The sequence below is a fragment of the Sceloporus undulatus genome, chromosome 1, assembly GCF_019175285.1.
Source record: "Sceloporus undulatus isolate JIND9_A2432 ecotype Alabama chromosome 1, SceUnd_v1.1, whole genome shotgun sequence".
Lineage (NCBI taxonomy): Eukaryota > Metazoa > Chordata > Lepidosauria > Squamata > Phrynosomatidae > Sceloporus > Sceloporus undulatus.
This window is the reverse complement of record NC_056522.1, coordinates 699,728-719,671: the sequence shown is the minus strand read 5'-3', so window position 1 is coordinate 719,671 and position 19,944 is coordinate 699,728. Positions and strand designations below refer to the sequence as shown.

Here is a 19,944-nt window from a genome sequence, read left to right as displayed (position 1 = left end):
CGTCACGTGGCGCTGCGCTGCGCGGCACGCCCCTTTGCGTCACGCGGTCGCCATGGCAGCCGAGCTAGAGCCGGCCTCGCTCCCTTGCCGCCATCTAGTGGCGTCCGCTGGAAAGACAGCCTTTTATCCCGAAGAGATGATGATGATGATGATGATGATGATGGTGAAAGGGGGGCCTTGACGTCATCATCGCCGGCCAATGGAGGCCAGAGAGCAGGAAATCAAGGTGTAAATTCATGGCACAGGGCTTAATTTATGACATGCTCAACTGTAAAGTTGGACAATGATAGAATCATAGAGTTGGAAGAGACCAGAAGGGCTGTCCAGTCCAGGAAATCTAAATCAAAGCATCCCCAAAAGATGGCAATCCAGCCTCTGTTTAAAGACCTCTAAGGAAGGAGGTCTAATAATAATAATAATACAGTAATAACAATAATAATATCCTTCTGATGAACTCATCTTCTTCATTCAAATGCCTTCGGGGCTTAATTGGAAATAGACCAAGGGTAGGCAACCTTTTTGAGCCGGGGGCCGGGTTGCTGTCCCTCAGACAACTGGGGGGCCGAAGCCAATAAATAAATAAATAAATAATTTTTTGTACAAAATTAAATATATAAATAAACCAGGACAAATGTAGGACAAAATTTTCAAATGGTGGACACTTTTTTTAAAAAAGTGGAGGACACACGAAAAAAATTGCTGATTTTTAAAAAAATGTTAATATAAATGCATGTTTCTGACGCTTCTATAGACAATTGCCCCTACGCGCGAGAGGCCAAAGGCCCCGGCGGCAATCGGCGGCAGGACCGGGCTGGGGCCGGTCCCAAGGCCTCGCCGGGCCACATCTGGCCCGCGGGCCGCAGGTTGCCTACCTCTGCAATAGACTGAGAGAATGGGAGCAAGAGGAAGGCTTCTGGACGTTGCACTCTGCCAGCAGCCACAGACCCTCGACTGGACCCACATTTGAGCCATGCCTCCCATTTCTGCATTGTGCTGAAATCCTGGGGAGAACCCATCCATCCTGGGCAGTGTGTCCTCAAGCGGCCCATTGCCTGACACCGCTTTGCTGTCCTTTTCCCTTCCGAGAAACAAATGCGCCTCAAGCTCTGAGTGCGAGTCTTGCCTGCTGCTGCTGCTGCTGCTGCTGCTCCTGGAAAGGAAGAGCTCTAGGAGGATCCATCCTGGCTCCTGTTTGCAATGAGGACAGGCTGCCAAGCAGATGAATTTCTGGAAGGGAAACTTGGTGTTACTAATGGCCTTCTTAGTCATGCCCAAAATGGAGGCTTTTGGAATTCCTCCTGGAGAGAAGGTTGAAATGTAGGACATGGCAAAGGAAAAGGACAGCAAGAGCGTTAGGCAAATTGCTGCTTGAAGACACACTGCAGAACGGACAAATGGAATGAACATTTAAATGTGGATTCAGTCAAGGGTTTGTTGCTGGCAGAGTTAGGGATCTGGAGAAGAGAAGGTTAAGGGGTGATATGAAACCCCAGTTTAAGGGAGGTCATACTGAGGAGGGAGGAAGCTTGTTTTCTGCTGCTCCAGAGAATAGGACCCAACGGAGCAATGGATGGAAGCTCCAGCAAAAGAGATTCCAGCTCAATATTAGTAAGGGTTGTTTGACAGAGGAACACTCTCCTTCCTCGGAGATTGTGGTGGAGTCTCCTTCTTTGGAGGCTGCCTTTAAGCAGAGGCTGGATGGCCATCTGTCACAGAGGATGCTTTGAAGGAGAGTTCCTGCATGGCAGAAGAAGGGGCTTGGACTGGATCAGGGCCCTTCTTGGGGTCTCTTCCAACTCTATGATTCTATGAGTACAATATTAAACCTATGGAGATTATCAAGTGGGGGGGGGTGGGACCTCATTGACCCCTCCCTGTCCCGTCTTTCCTGTGTGATTCTGGGAAGGACTTTCAGATTACATCACGCTAAAGACTTTCATATGACGTTGCGCTGATCCTGTCATTGTCCCATCATTGAAGTGGCATTGCCCATCATTTGGCATTAATGGGAATTTATGTTAATGCAATGCTGCTTCAATGACAGGATCAGTGCTAAGTTATGAAAGGCTTTTGCGCGGTCGCTGTCATGGACGGAGTAAGGACAGGAGAGCAATCCCCATCTCCTTTGTCTTGCTCAGGATCCTATCAGTATCTTGCAAGTCAGGAAGGCATTTGAAGGAGGATGAGTTCATCAGAAGGATACAGTTCAGTAGGTAATAAAACACAGCTACATGCTGTACGCCTGTAACTAAACTACATGCAATGAATCCACATTTCTAGGAGTGTTTTTAACCTCTATTTCGCCACGTATGTCCTCCATTTTTGCAGGACGTGACAAAACAAAAGCTGGCAGCACTAACGTAAATGTAAATTGATGCTTCTTAGTTGTAGAGAGATCTTGTAGCACCTTTGAGATTAACTGAAAGAAATCGGCAGCATGAGCTTTCATAGACTTAAGTCTGCTTCCTCAGATGCGTTTGGAAGTAGACTTTGGTCTAGGAAAGCTCCTGCTGCCAATGTCTTTCTTTCAGTGAGTCTCAAAGGTGCTGCAAGAGCTGTCTACATACTGATTTTACAGACCAACTTGGCTATATCTTTCAATGCATGCTTCTTAGTCACGCCTGAAATGGGAGGGCATTTTGGAATTCCTCCTCCTGCACAGAAGGCTGAGATGGAAAATGAGGCTGCATTGGCCCAGAGCAGGAGGGCGCAGAGCAGGGCAGCAGAGCATTTTATGCCGGCTCCAATGCCCCGGAACACCTGGCTGCAGCAGCCTAGAGCATAACCATTTTGGACATGGAATTGTTAACAGGTTGTTGTTTTGCTGCAAGGAGAGAGCTGGGGATTGTCCTTTAGATAATTATGCTGTATTATGCTCAATTGAGGGGTTGATTTGGGTCTTACTCAGCCTGACACTCACACACATGCTCTGCCCTCTCAATGCCACAGAGTTTGGCTTCCCATGGAGATCCAGAAGTTGAGGAGGTGCAGCTGGAGAAGCCCAGGCGTCTCCAGACTGGTGGAGGGGGGGGGGGGGAGAGATTTCCCTTGGCAAAGCCTGAAGTTTTGCGGCATCTCTGCAATGGGCACAGACCCTCCTCCATGCTCTGGCAGCTGGCACTTGGTCAAGGCTGGTGGAGGTGAGACAGGAAGAGTGGGAAGAAGGTGCTCTTGCGGAGGGAGGGTTGTGGGGCAGCTTCTTTGTGGGCAAAGTGAGGGCCTGCCTGGACCCTGCCACCAGTGTGAGGACATAACCCAGTTGCAAAGTCCCTGCTGGCAGGGAGAAGGCCGTGCTTCTGATCCTGGGCTTCTCCAGGTAGAGGCAGTCTTTCTCCTCCAGGCACTGACCAGGTGTCCTGGACTACAGTTCCCAGAATCCCTTGGCTGGTGGATTGTGGGAGCTGAAGTCTTAAGACACCAGGGGAAGGCTGCCCTTAGTTCTGGGCTCTTCCCCAACATGGAGGGAAGATGTTGGACTATAGTCCCAGTACCTTTCCCCATTGGCTATGCTGGCTTAGTGGGGCTGATGAGAGTCTCTGGTGAGATCTAGAGGTTGTTCATGTTCACTTCTCCTCTTCCTCGACCGCTTTCTGGGCTTTAATTTGAGTTGTCTTTGGTCTCCCTCAGTGGTTCGAGTCTAGCTGCATCCATGTGGCCGCCCTCATCGTGGGCGAGTGTGCCCGAAATCCCAGCCACTGGAGTGCCAAGCACTCCCTCGACCAGTGGCTGCAGGAACAGGGGGTCCCAGGCCTGGAAGGTAAATGGTGGGCAGGGCAAGCCTTGGGCTGGCACTCTCAAGTGATCTGGGCCTTTCCCGTCAGGGACACAATGGGCGCGTTCCCACTCGCTTATACACCGGTTTACAAATCGAATCCAAGGTGTATTGTTCCCACTCAATCCCGAATTAATTCTAGAACAGTTCTAGAATAACCCGCTATCGTTCCCACTGCGTTTCGAATCTGATTCGAATCCAAACATTTAAACCGGATCAGAAGCCTATAAACCGGCACAAAAAATAGTAGGTTTTACCCCGGGTTATCCCTTGATCCGAGATACGAATCGCGTTATTTAAATGGGAACGTTTCGGTGTCTGATTCGGGTTCCACAGGATGGGAGGAGCGGAGCGCAATGGGCTGTCTCAGGGGAGTCGCCCTTTTTGTCCCCATCCGTCATCGCCGCCGCCATCTTTCCCTCCCTTGCCCCTTTGTCCGTGGAGGTCTGTGCGCTAAGCAGGTAAGTGTGTTAAATGCATAATATTTTTTAAACATGTTAAAAAGTCCACAGGCGCATAGGCACTCGGTCACCTGAAGCGCCTGCATCTGTCAAAGTGTGTAGCCTTTTCTGTTTAATGCGCCTTCCTGCAGAGAGGCTTTTTATTTTGATGATGTGCCATCTTCCTAATGTTTTGATGTGTTATAAATGTTTTTTCCTTCAGTAAACAATACACGTAAAGTAATAGCGTTATATTGATAACATAAGTGCCTTTTTCGGGAATACAAAATGTTGATGGATAGCCTTCATTTATTAGCCTTCCTTAGGGTTTAGGGAATAGGCTGTCACTGGAAGCTTTTTCTTTTTACCATCTCTGGGGTTTTGGCAAATGAAGAATGGCGGATGGATGTTTGGTCCTGTAGTAGGTTTTTTGTTTCTCCATTTGGTCCCTGCGAGAACAAAGGACCGGAAATGGGATATTGCCAGTTGTCATGGAGACACCTTTTAGGATGGCTTCTCCGGTGGGGCAGGATCACCTTTCCTGGCATTGCTTACCTTTTATCCCGCCCTCCTGAGAGAGCCATTTTCAAAAACACTTTTGGCAAAGCCGCTTGCTTTTGCTTTTGCTTTTGCTGCTGCAGCCTCTCTTGGCTTTTTAAAAATTTTCCCCATTAATCAATGGAGGAATACTCTAAAATTGGCGGAAGAAGCGCTAGTTGGAAATTTGAGGAGACGAGGGATTTGATTTCTTTTTGGGGGAACAGACAGTGCAGATGCAGCTTAGTAAAAACCGTAGAAACATCTGCGTTTATGAAAAAATTGCTTCTAAACTCCGGAGTAGAGCTTATCAGAGAACGAGTCAGGAATGTAGAACAAAAGCCAAGGCATTGAAATGTGCGTTTAAAAAATCCCGCCAGCTTGCTAATACTAGTGGAATGGGGGCTGTTTCCATGCCTTTCTATAGGGAGCGGCAGGATATTTTTGCAGGCGACTCCAGCGTCGAGGCAATCAGACGAGTTGCAGGTAATGGTCTAGAGATTAGGAAGCGTGAGGAAAAAGGCAATCCGCCGGAAATGCCCCCCAGACACAGGCTTCTGCGAGTTTTGCAGCGGAGGATGGTTCTGAGGATTTGTTTTCCCAAGGTAATATTTTACATTATTTTAAAGCACTGTATCTCAAACATCGTGAATAATGTAACTCAATACATTTCTTACCATTTCGTTGCAAATGGTGTAGGTTTTATTGTTGTTCTGAAGAGTCGCAATACATAATATTCTTTGATTTGCTTCAAAGGCATATTAATTATTAATAGATGTGATGGATATGTGTTTGATATGTTAATGAAATAATCCAGTATGTTTGTATACCTTCTGAAACTGATATGAAAGCAAAAAACTATGTTTGTATAAATAACTGCTATCGATGTACATTATTGTTCTGTTATTCTGGTCCATGTCACAGAGGCACAGCCAGGAGCCTCCCATGTCTTAACCTTGACAGAGGTTGAAGATGAGGAGGATGTGACGCAAACTCAACGAAACAAATGGAAAGCAGGGAGATGAGGTTGATGCACATATTTCTTCTGATGAAGAACATGACCCTAAGAACTACTTGTGTTCTTTCCGTTTATGCATAAACGTATTTATATCTCTTTTCACAGGACTTTATTATCATATAATTCGTTACTTTCAAATTATTTTGAATCTAATGTTACTGGTTTATTGTTCTGTGATTGAAAGTAATGGAGATTTTGGACCTGCACAGTTATACTCCTATTATTACTGGTCTATTATGCTTTTCAACCTTAAAATAACAAACCTTTCCTTTTGTAAGAATGCGAGAGAAAAGTAGATTGTCATTGTCAAAATTAGAAAAATATGTAGAAATAGCTATGCTTTTGAGACAAGAGCGTACTTTTGTTACAAATGCTGCAATCAGCATGTTGTTAGGTTATCCATATATACAGTATACCATATACATAACTTGATCTTTAAAACTCTTGTCCTTCTTTGCAAATGTCATCTTCTTACAGAAACTTACGGCACGAGACAACTGCGGAGCCTCACGCCGGCCGAACGACTGGCACTGATTCGCCGAAAGAAGGAACGCTCAGCTTCCAAGAAAATGGCTGAGCAAATGATGGAGAGCTCCAAAATGAACTTGGACCGTATGTTGGGACGTAGTCAGGAAAGTTTTGTGGCAGAAATGAGGTTCAAGGAAAGATGTCTGGAGGAAACTAGGCCTGATTTCAGAGAGCTAATAGGTGTTTTAAAAGATGTTACCTCAGTCTTTAAGCAACACGGTCAGGGTCATTAAGCGCATAAGGAAAAAGGGAATGTCCGAGAGCAGCCAGGTTCCAGCAAAAGTGCCAATTGCTTCACAGCAACAGCACTCCATTGAAGATGACTCTGGCTTGCTGGAAACTGATGCATCTGAGCCCTTGCCACAAAATACAGGCCAACCGTCTACAAGTAATAATTTGGCAATACCTTGCAAAACAAGGCCCCAAAGAATTGTTGAGAAAGCTATCCCCCTTTCTCCATGATGTATTGGATGGTATGTTCCCTTAGATACTGCTTTCTACCCACACATTAATGTGCAAGGCATAGAATACATAGACCTATGGCCAAATAAAAATACCAAGTAGAACGATTGCTTTGCCTCTCCCTCTTTTCCTTTGTGGGACCATAGTCCAGAAACAGGCTTAATTTTTTAATTCCTAAAATTGGTTGTATTGCTGCTTTCTGATTCTCACTCCTAATATTAGCTAATACTGATTTCTTAAATATATATAAATAGGAAAACAAACACTTGTTTTATGTAACAATTAAATTTTATTCCAAATTCTAATAGTGCAATTAAGAAAACCTGGTCAAGAAAGGCGTATTAAAGAGCTTATGACCAGAAACAGTAAAGATGAAAATGAGGTGGATATGATCAGTGAACGTTGGTTTTGTACATAAAGATGTATTGCGTAAAACCTACTGTTAAGGCACATATCTTTCTTGAGTTAGATAATGCCCACATTCCATATGTTTACATTCTGAGGAACCATTAAATTGCAGTAGAATATAACCATCAGTAATCTCTACTTTTGGGAGGTCAGTAAATGTTTACATACATGTAAACAAACAATGATTTGTGTAGAAAAGCATTATCTGAAGACATAGCCCCCCCAAAAAAAAAATTATGTCTGGGTAGGAACATCTCTCACAGGATTTCAAGTAGAAGTCAGTCACAGTGAAGGTATAATTATGGCATCATCACATAGTGATGAGATATGATTTAAATACATCATACGTAAACATTGAAAGTCTGGTGTTGTGAACTAATGTTGTCACAGAAATTAAGATACTGCATTGCCCAAGTGCATACATTTTCAATAAGGAGTGCAAATGTAATAGCTATTATTTCCAGTACCATGTAGATTTCATTGGGCAAAAACAAGGTAAGTATTTCCTTCAGGTCCCTTAGAAGCTGTTGTGTAAACAACTGGTAAGTTGCTGCTCAGCATGGCATGGAACCAGTCCATACTTATTGCATAGCTCTCACATTATGATAGTGCAATAACAATGTACATATTTATAGAACAGTAATAAATAACATTGCATATGTGATCTATTTTACATATAGATCTCAAAACTATTACATAGCAAACCATTAATAATAACAACATAGATATAATTTTTTGCTTCCTGCAACTTTTAAGAGCATTTTTATAAAACATAACAGGATCACTACTATTAAATGCATAGCAGTGATGTGGATGGGAAGCATAACAACCACCAACCAAAAAAAACCTTGTCACTATTAACAGCATAACGATCAGGAACTTCAACAGATAATTAATGGTGAACCAGCGTTGAGGCCGCAATCCAGCTTTGGTCTCGATCATCACTTTCATCTCTTTCCCTAATTGCAAATAGAACATATGAAAAAAGGATGTATTAATACTGAGAGTAGTTTTAAAAATGGATCAAACTGAAGCAGCGAAGAGCAGCTACACTGACTTTGCTCAGGAGAAGGAAGCTGCGGCATCCTCTCCTCTAGAGTTCCAACTATAACAATACGTGGCAGTTAGATAAATCACTGTCCTGAATGTGTTTGCAAAACAAAACAGATCAACAACAGCAACAACAAAAATGGTGTTGTGGTATATGCTCCCAGGACTGTCTGGGCACCGTGTCCCCAAGGGTTGGTTTATTGATTGATTGATTCTAGAATGAATAAAATGGCAATGCCATGTGTGAAGTAACCACACTTTTCACAAAACCCGAGTTTAAGAAATGATTACTTAAAAAGAAAAAATAACCCTGAATTCCAATTAATTAAATCTTAACCCTGAAACTAGCATTATAAATGCGAATCAAATCTCCACTTGTAAGTATTGGCACATCAGCAGCGTTTCGTTTAATTAATAAGCCAGTCAAAACTGTAAATATTAGTTACTGGACCAGAACAAGAACAGCTTTCTCCTGGCTCTTTGGCAGGAATGAATGTCCCTAATACCATGCGCCTGTACAGTGGTACCTCGGGTTACGAAATTAATTCGTTCCGCGGCTAATTTCGTAACCCGAAAAACCTTCGTAAGCCGAATTGCCATAGGCGCTAATGGAAAAATAGCTCTCTGCTGCCCTCCGGTGGCGGAAAATAGCGCCGAGGTTTTTTCGTAACCCGAAAAAACCTTCGTAAGCCGAAACAATAAATCCCTATGGGATTTTTTCGTAACCCGAAAAATTCGTAACCTGGGTAATTCGTATCCCGGGGTACCACTGTATAACATTCAGGTATAATGCTGCAAATCAGCATAAGTCACATTCCTGATTGGTAATTGTGAGATATACATATGCATATATTTATCTATGTTTTTATGTATGAAGGGCATTCATCCCATTTAGATGGATTCTAACCATTTCTAGCCAAGGAAGCAAGAAAAATGCCGTTAACCTCCATCTGCCACCAAGCAATATTCATTTGGATAATTTCTAGGAGCTAGGAACAAGCGCACTAATTACCATGCGCATACAGACTTAGGGAGAAAAAGTCGCTTTTGCTTCCCTATACATATATATAGCTGCAACATCAAGTTTACCAGTGCAATAGCAATGATCTCAATTGACTGCAAGGGTAAAGGGGCAAATCCATCTGCCATGAATGCATACACATTGCTGCGAGTGTTCATTTTACAACAATGGAGGCCATATACATGAGCCTCTAGGCATTCGTTGCCTATACACATATACAGAGGAACATACATTTCTAGTTGATTGCTGAACAATTGACTATTGAGGTGATTACCTTCATGGCCTTTAAAATAAGAGGCAATGCAAGATTTGTTTAAAGTACTGACCCAGCTGCTTCCCAGGTTCCCTGGCTCTGGCACATCATCACTGCGCCTGGCTCTTAAAATAACTGGGATTTATTCTACACTAAAGGGCTTTTTTCTTAATAATTGGAAAAATATATCAATATCTCCTTGAATTATTAAAAAAACCCCACAACAATTCAAAAACTTGACTGTCTATGAACTACACAGCTATCCATTGCTTAGCTATAGATGCACCCTAATGAATGCATCATCGATTTCTGTATTGTGGTTGAGACAGTGTGTTTATCCTGTTATTATTATTGCTTAGACTAGTGTTTTCGAAATCTCCCAAAGGATGTACTTCATACTTAAGATACTAACAAGATGTAGCCAGTGTGACATTGAATGAACGAATCATAGAATCATAGAACCGTAGAGTTGGAAGAGAAGACAAAGGCCATCCAGTCCAACCCCATTCTGCCATGCAGGAAATCACAATCAAAGCATGTTAAAGCAATATAGCTATGCTTCATAATGCACCTATTATATACAAGTTAACATACCATCCTGGTCTGCAACAGCAGCAGCAGGAGAAGCAGCCTTGGAAAGGGGGGAAGGAAAGAGGGGGCAGGAGAAGGTGCCCGAGTTCTGGGTGGAGAGAGAGCCCGGCCTGTATTAAAATATATATATATAATATATATATATATATATATATATATATATATATATATATATATATACACATACACCGGTGAGAGCGGCCCCATAAAGCCGGCTCCCGGCCACCCCCCTGAAGACGCCGCCCGCCCGCCCTTTGACACCTGGGCAGCGGCTCAGGAGGACTCTTTCTCGCCGCCGCTGTGGCGCTTTCAGTGGGGGTGGGGACTGGTGAGAGCGGCCCCATAAAGCCATAGAAGGGTGGGGGAGGATAGGGATGTGGGGGATGCCTGGGCCGGGGATAACACCTTGGTAGGCGGAGCCCCTATAGAGGTTGTGTGGGGCAGGGGGAGGTATGGCGGTGGGAGAAGGGACTTCCGTTCCAGGGGAAGGCGGGATAGATGCATCATATCTATCTCGCCTTCCTGTCCCCCTCCCAACCTGAAGGACCTGAGGGTCTCTCCAACCGTGCCACAAACCCTGTCGCTGCTCCTGTGCAATGCCAGGTCCATTAATAACAAGGCCCACATCCTCCAGGACCTCCTGGAGGACTCTAAGTGTGACCTGACTTGCATTACCGAGACCTGGCTGGGGCCTGAAGGGGATGCTGTGTGGGCTCAGGCCCTGCCTGCCGGGTACTCGGTGAAGGACCAGTGCAGGTTAGGTGGGCGGGGGGTGTGTGTGTGGCCTTGGTACATAGGAACACCGTGTCCCTCTCCAGGAACCACATCCGACAGACCACCCATATCGAGTGTATTTACCTGACCCTAAAGGCTAGGGACAGTCTAGGGATTCTGTTAGTGTATCGGCCACCCCGTGCATTAGCGGACTCCCTTAACGAGCTGACACAGCTGGTTGCTGAGCTGATGTTGGAGACGCCCAGGCTTCTTGTCCTGGGTGACTTCAACATCTCCCTCACGGCCAGCTTTGTTCCATCTGGTGCGGCTCGGGAATTCATGGAGACCATGACGGCCATGGGCCTGTCCCAGCTGATACAGGGTCCTACGCATTGTGCGGGTAATACTCTCGATTTGGTCTTCTGTTCGGAGGTGGAAAATCCGTGGGTGGAAATAGCCAATACAGTGGTACCTCGGGATACGAAATACCCAGGTTACGAAATTTCCGGGATACAAAAAAATCCCATAGGAAATAATTGTTCCGGGTTACGAATGTTTTTTTGGGTTACGAAAAAAATTTTTGGTGCTTTTCGGCGCTTTTTCGCACGAAACGCGGCTTTTCCCCATTAGCGCCTATGGCATTTCGGCTTACGAAGGCTTTTCGGGTTATGAAAGCGGCCGCGGAACGAATTAATTTCGTAACCCGAGGGAGCACTGTATTTCCCCCCTGTCATGGACGGATCATTTCCTGGTAGAGGTGAAAATCAAGGCCTCTACCCAGATCCCCCCCGGGGGTGGTGGACCGGTTAGGATGGTCCACCCTTGAAGGCTGATGGAACCTGAGAGGTTCCAAGAAGCCTTAGAGGGGTTCACGGTTGGAAATGACGGCGACTCTGTTGATGCCCTCACCGGTATTTGGAATACCGGCCTTTCTAGGGCTATACACAGGATCGCTCCCAAGCGCCCTCTCAGGCCTGCTTCCAAACGTAAGCCCTGGTATACGGAAGATCTCCGGGCAAGGAAGCGGGTTCTGCGACGGCTAGAGTACCGTTGGCGGAAACACCTTCGCTTAGACGACAAAACTCTCCTAGACCAACTGTTAGAGGACTACGGAGAGGCAATACGAGCAACAAAGAACTCGTTCTATGGTGCTCGTATTGCGTCCGCTGAGTCGCGTCCGGCAGAGTTGTTCAGGGTGGTCAGGGAGCTAACTCAGCTCCCTCCTGCCCTGAACCAGATCCTTGAACCTTCTAAGGCCTGCTGTGACTTGTTTAACGACTTTTTCGTGGATAAAACTTCTCGTATTAGCGAAGGTCTGAACGCCGACGTTATGGCAGAACCTAGGGTAGAAGTGTCCAGAGCCTCCGTGGACTATGTTATACTGGATCAGTTTGAGTTGGTGAGTACCGAGGATGTGGACAAGATCCTCGGAAGTGTTCGGAAAACAACCTGCTCTCTTGATCCCTGTCCCTCGTGGTTAGCGGCCCAGGGGGGACCGGCGGTAACATTATTGTTACGCCGGATAATTAATACATCTTTCAGGGATGGGCAATTTCCATCGGATCTCAAATTGGCCATAGTAAAACCGATCCTAAGAAAGCCCTCCCTTGACCCCCTGGTTCATAATAATTACCGGCCTGTCTCGCTGCTACCATTTTTGGGAAAGGTGATTGAGAGGGCAGTTGCGATCCAGCTTCAGGCGGTCTTGGATGAAACGGATTATCTGGACCCATTTCAAACTGGCTTCCGGGCGGGTCATGGGGTTGAGACGGCCATGGTCGCCTTGGTCGATGATCTCCGTCTGAGCATTGACAAGGGAAGCATGTCCCTGTTGGTGCTCTTGGACATCTCAGCGGCTTTCGATACCATAGACCATGGTATCCTTCTGGGGCGCCTCGCAGAGGTGGGAATCGGGGGCACTGCGCTCCAGTGGTTCCAGTCCTACCTCTCTGGAAGGTCCCAGATGGTGCAGCTGGGAGACGTGTGCTCCAGCGAGCGGGCCCTTAAAACCGGGGTCCCTCAAGGAGCCATTCTGTCTCCCATGCTATTTAACATTTACATGAAACCGCTGGGAGAGATCATCCGGAGACATGGGGCGCGGGGTTATCAGTACGCTGATGACACCCAAATCATTTTCTCTATGTCTCCGACTGATGCAGTGACTGGGGATGGGGTCTCTCCTCTCGTGGCCTGTCTGGAGTCAGTAATGGGCTGGATGAGGAAAAACCGACTCAAACTAAATCCAGAGAAAACGGAGGTACTAGTGATAGGTTCCCCTGGTCCAGGAATGGCGGTGGTTCCACCTGTCCTGAATGGGGTCATGCTCCCCGTGAAGGACTCCGTGCGCAGTCTGGGGGTGCTTCTTGACTCGTCCCTTCACCTGACTGCTCAGGTGAATGCGACGGTCAAGAGTACCTGTTATCAGCTTCGGCTGATTCGCCAGCTGCGCCCATACCTGGCCCAGAGGGACCTTGAAACTGTTGTACATGCTCTGGTAACTTCGAGACTGGATTTCTGTAATGTACTCTACATGGGGCAACCCTTATACCAAACTCGGAAGCTGCAAATGGTGCAGAACATGGCAGCTCGGCTGGTCACTGGCGCTCCCAGGAACAGCCACATAACACCTGTGCTTAAAGATCTCCATTGGCTGTCCATCCGCTTCCGAGCTCAATATAAGGCGTTGGTTATTACCTATAAAGCCCTAAATGGCTTGGGCCCAGGATTTCTGAAGGACCGCCTCTCTCCGTACAATCCGCCTCGCACCCTCAGAACATCTGGGCAGCAACTCCTGAAGGTGCCTGGGGCCAGGTTAGCTTCTACTGCAAGAAGGTCCTTTTCCACGGCTGCCCCAGCCCTTTGGAATAGGCTGCCCACGGAGCTCCGCTCATCTACCACCCTGGCCCAATTTAGGAAGGGTCTTAAAACCTTCCTATTCAATCAGGCATTCCCCGACTGAATATCCTGTGGGCCTCCCTCCTCTCTCGTGGCCGTGAGGTTGGGCTAAGGGGCTTTTTATTGTTTTTAAGGTTTACTGTGTATGTTTGTTTTTAACCTTGTATGTTGCTTGCACATTGGTGCACTTTGTAAGCCGCCCTGATCGCTCGGAAGGGCGGGATAAAAATAAAAATTTTATTATTTATTATTATTATTTATATTTCAAATGAACATTTTAATGTAAGTGGAGTAAAGTATCAACCTACCAGTGGGAAATCTCTCTCTCCGATGGGGGGACCCCGCCATCTCCCATAGCTCCTTCAATAGATCGAATTGGGGAGCCTTTGCCTTTTCAGAATCGGGGGGTTCGCCCCATGCCTGCCTAACAGGTCATAAAAATCAGATTTTAAATACATAAACTTGCGGCGAGTCATGACCGCGTCGCGCCTATAGCCACCGTCGTCCCTCAGCCTAGCAGCAACCCTTCGGAAAATGTGAGTCTATTTCCTCAGAGTTGACTGCATCAGCTGAGGAACAACGGTAGCCATAGATTTAATGATGACTAGCATCATTTCCACCTCTCCGTTCTCCAATAACACAGCCTCCTAACTCCTTCCGCCGCCATCTTCTCTACCCACAACCCAAGGACCCTCAAACTGGCCTTTTATAGTCCCACAGGAGTTCAAGGAGAGGTAAGACACAATGGCGCCAATTTAACTTTACATGGTGCATAGGGGAAACATTTGTTTTGCAAAGTTTTGCATAGCAACAGGTGTACTTGCATGTAGGTCTATGAAACTAAGCGCCTAAAAACCGGGCCGCTTGCAAGAGCACAGCGCTTGCAAGAGTAGAGCGCTCCCATTTTTAAGTTTCCGCGCTATTGTTAGGTTGCCCAAGATGCATCGCTATTATTGCATGCATGCTTTGCAAATTGCAAATGAGGTAAAGCGAAGCAGAACATGGCACCAAACATGTAATTTGTAATTACTGGAATGTATTTGGCTTTCCATAGTTGCAAAATTAATAGGAGTTCCAGGATAGGTGAGACACAATGGCGCCAAAGAAACAGTACATGGTGCATAGGTGATACCTTTGCTTTGCAAAGTTTTGCATTGCTACAGCTGTAGTCGCATGTGTGTGTTTGGAAGATTACTGTGTTCCCATTTTCAAATTCCGTGCCATTTTTGGGTTGGCCATGCTGCATCGCTGTTATTGCATGCATGCCTTGCAAAGTGCAAATGAGCTAAAGCACAGCAGAACATGTCCAAACCCAACAACAGACTCCCAGATTTCCATAGTCTTTGCCCAGACAAAGACCTAAAGCAGTGCCAAACAAAGTTATTTTTCCAGTGTGGATGCAGCATGTCTGTTGTAAGTTGTGTACTCAAAAAATGAGGATCAAAATTGGTAACATTTGTTTATGCAGAGGAAGCATACAAACCAACAAGAAATATACATTGCAAATAGCAAAGCGTTTTAAATCTAAGTTTTATTGCATTTAACCTTGAATTCAACGATTTCTGGAATTAAAATACTTAACAAAGGCATCTCTTCTCTCCTCTCCCCTTTTTTTCGGCATCATCACTGACATAATTTGTAGGATCAATCACATATTTTTCAGGAGAGCCATTATGTCCTTTGAGAACTTCGCCATTGGTCTTTATAATGTTGTGCAAAATAGCACAGGAGGCAATCGCAGAGCTCACATTTTCAATTCAAGGTCTAGATTGCATGATAGGGCACGAAATCTAGATTTCATTCTCCCAAAGGCACGTTCCACCACCACTCTTGATTTCGATGATTTCCGGTTATAGACCCCCTCCCTCTTGCTATGTCCGACCTTAAAAGGGGTTAGCAACCAAGGCTTTATGGGATAGTCACCGTCACCAAGCAGAATCGGGCCAACCTGCTTCCCTGCTATTGTCAATGTTGGACAGCCAGGGATATAAATTCCAGCCTTGAGTGCATGGAAGATGGGTGATTCTTTAGCAACGAAGGTGTCGTGGTTGGATCCTGCGTACCCAGTCACGATATCTATGAACCTTCCGGTCTGATCACATGTTCCCTGGAGAATCATTGAGTGCTGCTGTTTCCGATTTATGTACTGCGCATCTTCATGAACAGGTGCAGTTATTTTGATATGGCACCCATCAATTGCTCCAACCACTTGAGGAAATCCTAACTCTGCAAAACCGTCCATGACCTAAGGATGAAACATATTAATTAATCATGTCTTTATTATTAACATAAACATAGAAAATCATCTATAGAAAACCACCACATCAAAGCTGTGTTTCACACACAGCAATTATGTCAGATTTGTACTATATAACCATTTTCCACTCCTTTTTCAATGCAGAGCTATCTATGAACAGTGAGTGATAGAACAGGATTCCAGTTAGCAGGGTTTTGCCATGGCCATCCCCAGAGGCTGAGAGAGTGTGACTGGCCCAAGGTCACCCAGTGGGTTTTCATGGCTAGATACATAATCCAGCGCTCAAGCCCCTATACCATGCTGTCTCTCCTATGATTCCTATGCTATGGAATAGAGAGAGAGAGAGAGACAAACAGACAGACAGGATACATAGATATACAGATAGACTGGATAGGAAAATTGGATAGGTAGATATATGGATGGATGGATAGGATAGAGCAGTGGTTCCCAACCTGTGGGTCGGGACCCCTTTGGGGGTAGAATGACCCTTTCACAGGGGTCATCTAAGACCATCGGAAAACACATATTTGCATGTAGCAATGAAAATAATTGTATGGTTGGGGTTCGCCACAACATGAGGAACTGTATTAAAGGGTTACGGCATTAGAAAGGTTGGGAACCACTGGGATAGAGAGACGTAAACACTGGATAGACAGATTGAATGGATGGATGGATGGATAGATAGACAGACAGACAGTCAGTCAGTTAGGATAGACAGACGTATACACTGGATTGAACGATTGGATAGATAGGCAGACAGACAGACAATTCAACATACCTTTCTGTAATCACCGAGGTAAACCGCCCTCCGGAGTAGTACCATCTCCATACATAGCAGCACTTGTATTATTACCTTGTACGCTGTTGACTTGCCAACTCCAAAAAAAGTTGCCACGGTGGAGTAGGAACCTTTATGGCAGAGGTACAGTATGGCCATGGCCACTTGCTTATCGACAGGAACTGCCTTACGCAGCCGTGTGTCGCGGCGGGCTAGATGAGGACGCGGCTCCTCCACAATCATATTAAATACTGAACGCGGCATTCTGAAGTACCTTTTCCACATCCAGTCCGACCAGACAGTTTTGGTATAAACGTTCCAGTGTACATCAGTCTTGGGGTTTATCCACCACCTTCTCAGAATTGGTTCTAAGCACATCTGAGTTGGTTGCAAAAAGGAAGAAAGCATGCCATCCATAATATCAAGATAAGCATGGATTTCCGCGTTATGCGCACCGCCATCAAACATCCCTAGAAGTTGTCTTCTACGCTGCATCCAGTTTTGAATAAGCATGCATATTAAGACATACATCCTCATGAGCTCCTGGCGAGGGACCATGCTTCTAGATACGATCAGCGCTAATAACAAAAGTAAGAGACAGAATGGAAATAACAAGACTCTTAAGAGCTTAAGCGCCTCCTCATTGGCTCTATTAAAAAAAACGCGAAATTTAAAACGAATTAAAAACGGTCAGGTAGTGGGAACGCAGGTAAAGGTTACATCGGTGCATGTTACTCTGAAGTATTGTGACATCATGATGACGTCTCTTTGATTGACAGCCAAAACAAGTGAATGTGAACTAAAAAGTAACAAGACCGGTTTAAATATACATCGATTCATCCATGAATGGGAACAAAACTGGGTCAATTACAGCAAATCAAAATAAAACATAACGTAAATGGGAACGATACAAATAAAGCAATTTGGAAAGCGGGATAACAATCACTTTATTTTGAGTCGCTTTAAAACAAACCGCTGTATTTAAAATCGTTTTAAATCGCAAGTGGAAACGCCCCCAATGCCCACCACAGCTGAGAGTTCTGGGTGGAGATGGGCGTGAGCAGGTGGCATTCCTGCCTTCCTGTGGCTTTAGGCCCTTTTGGCATCAAATACAGCCCTGTTGGCATTTGCAAGCCTTGTGGGTTTTGGTGTGGGATGGAGAGCCCCCAGTGGCTGCCCACTCGCTGCCTCCCTTTCCCATCTGTAAAATGGGATCACAGCTTCCCTTCCCCGCAGGAGTGGACACACGAGCGCTGACCAAGAGGATCCGGGAAAAGGGGACTTTACTAGGCCGACTGGTGCTGGACGGCATCCACAGTCCACACCTGCCCTTTGAGGATCCAAACCAGACACACCTGGTGAAGGAGGTCTCTGTGCAAGTAGGTGTGGGGACATGTGGACTGGGGCCAGTGTGTGCGGCCCCACTGTTCCCTGGGATGGGGGAAAGGAGCAATGGGGCAGAGAGGAGGATGCAGTTCAGAAGAGGGTGCAGCTGAGTGCTCCCATATGGTGCTATGCCCAGCCCAATGGGACCCCTGCCCCACACAGCTCCCAGGGAGGAGGGGAGGCAGCCAGGTTGGGGGGGGGGGCAAGAGGGCTACCCAGCTATCTGTTTTCATCCCAGGGCTTGCAGGGGGTGGGGATCCCCACTGAGCTGCTTTGGGCTGGAGCATCTGGAGGCACCCTCTGCTGAACCATTGAAGCATTGCCCACAGCTGCAGCGCATCACCCTTCAGAGGAGAGAGGCCACCTGGGCCAACGAGTGAAGGAAGCGCATCCCTCTCTCTCTCTCCTCTTGTGCCAAGATGCCTCTCTCTAACACACTGGGCACAAGGCACATGCTCTGAGTTGTACAACCAGCAACATGGACCCCACCAGAGTCACTCTTTTTTATTTATTTATTTTAAAGCTTTATTATTAAAGAAATAGGAAAAAGTAGCAAATAGGCTGGGGGTCTACTACAGGGCCTCCACAGAGGAAAGTCCCACGGTCTGAGCATAGCAGTGGACTGGCAGTGCAGGACGTGGTCTTCTTTGGCACCTCCTCCTAGATGCCCAGGGCCACCCGTCCAGAGCAGAGGAGGAGGGCGTCCCACAGCGGCCCTGTGGGGAAAGACAGGCTGTGGGGCTTAGGGGCTGCAGGAACCAGCAAGGCACTGAGGAACTGGAGCCTGATGCCGCCTCCTTGTTTTGGCTTCAGTCCGCAGCAGCCAGGGAGGAATGAGAGGCAAAACTCTGCTAGGGAGGTTGTTTCCTGACAAAGCCAGTCTTCATATTTTCCCCTAAAGGGCTAAGACCCCAGGATACATCCCTTAATTAAGTATGTGAGAAAAGGGATGTATCCTGGGGTCTTATATATATCTTCTCACTTTTTCACTAATACAAAATTGCACAAATTAGACCTACAGTTTTAATTAGAAGAGAAAGGCAGTGGCAAGTGCTTAAGGTGAGGAGACGTGAAGAAGAGATCATGCCTTCCTGAAAGAAAGGACTTCAGAAACAATTCAAAGTGGCTGCTTTAGAGGGAAGGAGGGAGGTGTTTCCAAAAACATGCCTGGTTGCCGTGTGCAAACGTCCTTCTTGCTTGCAAATGCGTATTTGCAATGGAATTCCCAAGGACACCGAGCGCTTCCTTAAGATGGCAGGAGGCAACCAAACTCAGAGCAGAGGCCATGCCCCAGGGCCAGAAGTACAGTCCATGGGTTCTTTTGCAAAAAGCCAGGAAGAAACTCTTCCAGAACCCAGCCTCAGAGCCCCAAAAACCCCACAAAAGACTTGGGGAGTGTCAGCCAGCAATAATCTTTGGGCAAGGCCAACTCCTGGCGCAGTCCCAGTCAAAACCACCCAGCTACAGCCAAAAGCAATGTACACAGCGGAGTGTGCCCACATTCCCACACTGCACTCTTATAGCACTGCTGTTCCACTTTGACTGCTCCGGCTGCCTCCTGTTGCATTCTGGGGTTTGTAGTTCACTGAGGCCTAAGAGCTCTTTGAATGAGAATTCCAAATGCCTTTCATAGAATCATAGAATCATAGAATTGGAAGAGACCCCAAGATGGGCCCTGATCCAGTCCAACCTCCTTCTGCCATGCAGGAAATCCATATCAAAGCATCCCCAACAGATGGCCCTCTGCTTAAAGACCTCCAAGGAAGAGACTCCACTATAATCTCCGGGAAGGAGTCGGTTCCGCGTCCAGAACAGCCCTTACTCCTCAGGAAGT

At 46.3% G+C, this 19,944-nt stretch overlaps 2 protein-coding genes across 2 annotated transcripts; one reads left to right on the top strand and one right to left on the bottom strand.

Annotated features, from left to right (window-relative positions):
• Positions 1-4: 4 nt before the first annotated feature.
• LOC121919735 (CAD protein-like) lies at positions 5-18,490 on the top strand. The gene is made up of 4 exons (XM_042446608.1): positions 5-226; positions 3,628-3,757; positions 17,961-18,103; positions 18,440-18,490. Exons 1-4 carry the CDS (start codon positions 200-202, stop codon positions 18,488-18,490), a joined length of 351 nt encoding a protein of 116 aa, XP_042302542.1. The 5' UTR covers positions 5-199.
• LOC121919294 (protein ANTAGONIST OF LIKE HETEROCHROMATIN PROTEIN 1-like) lies at positions 15,091-19,737 on the bottom strand. The gene is made up of 3 exons (XM_042445755.1): positions 19,130-19,737; positions 16,725-17,302; positions 15,091-15,934 (listed from the first exon to the last, which is right to left on the bottom strand). The coding sequence occupies exons 2-3, from the start codon at positions 17,280-17,282 to the stop codon at positions 15,434-15,436; spliced, it is 1,059 nt and encodes a 352-aa protein (XP_042301689.1). The 5' UTR covers positions 17,283-17,302; positions 19,130-19,737; the 3' UTR covers positions 15,091-15,433.
• Between the last annotated feature and the right edge of the window lie 207 nt (positions 19,738-19,944).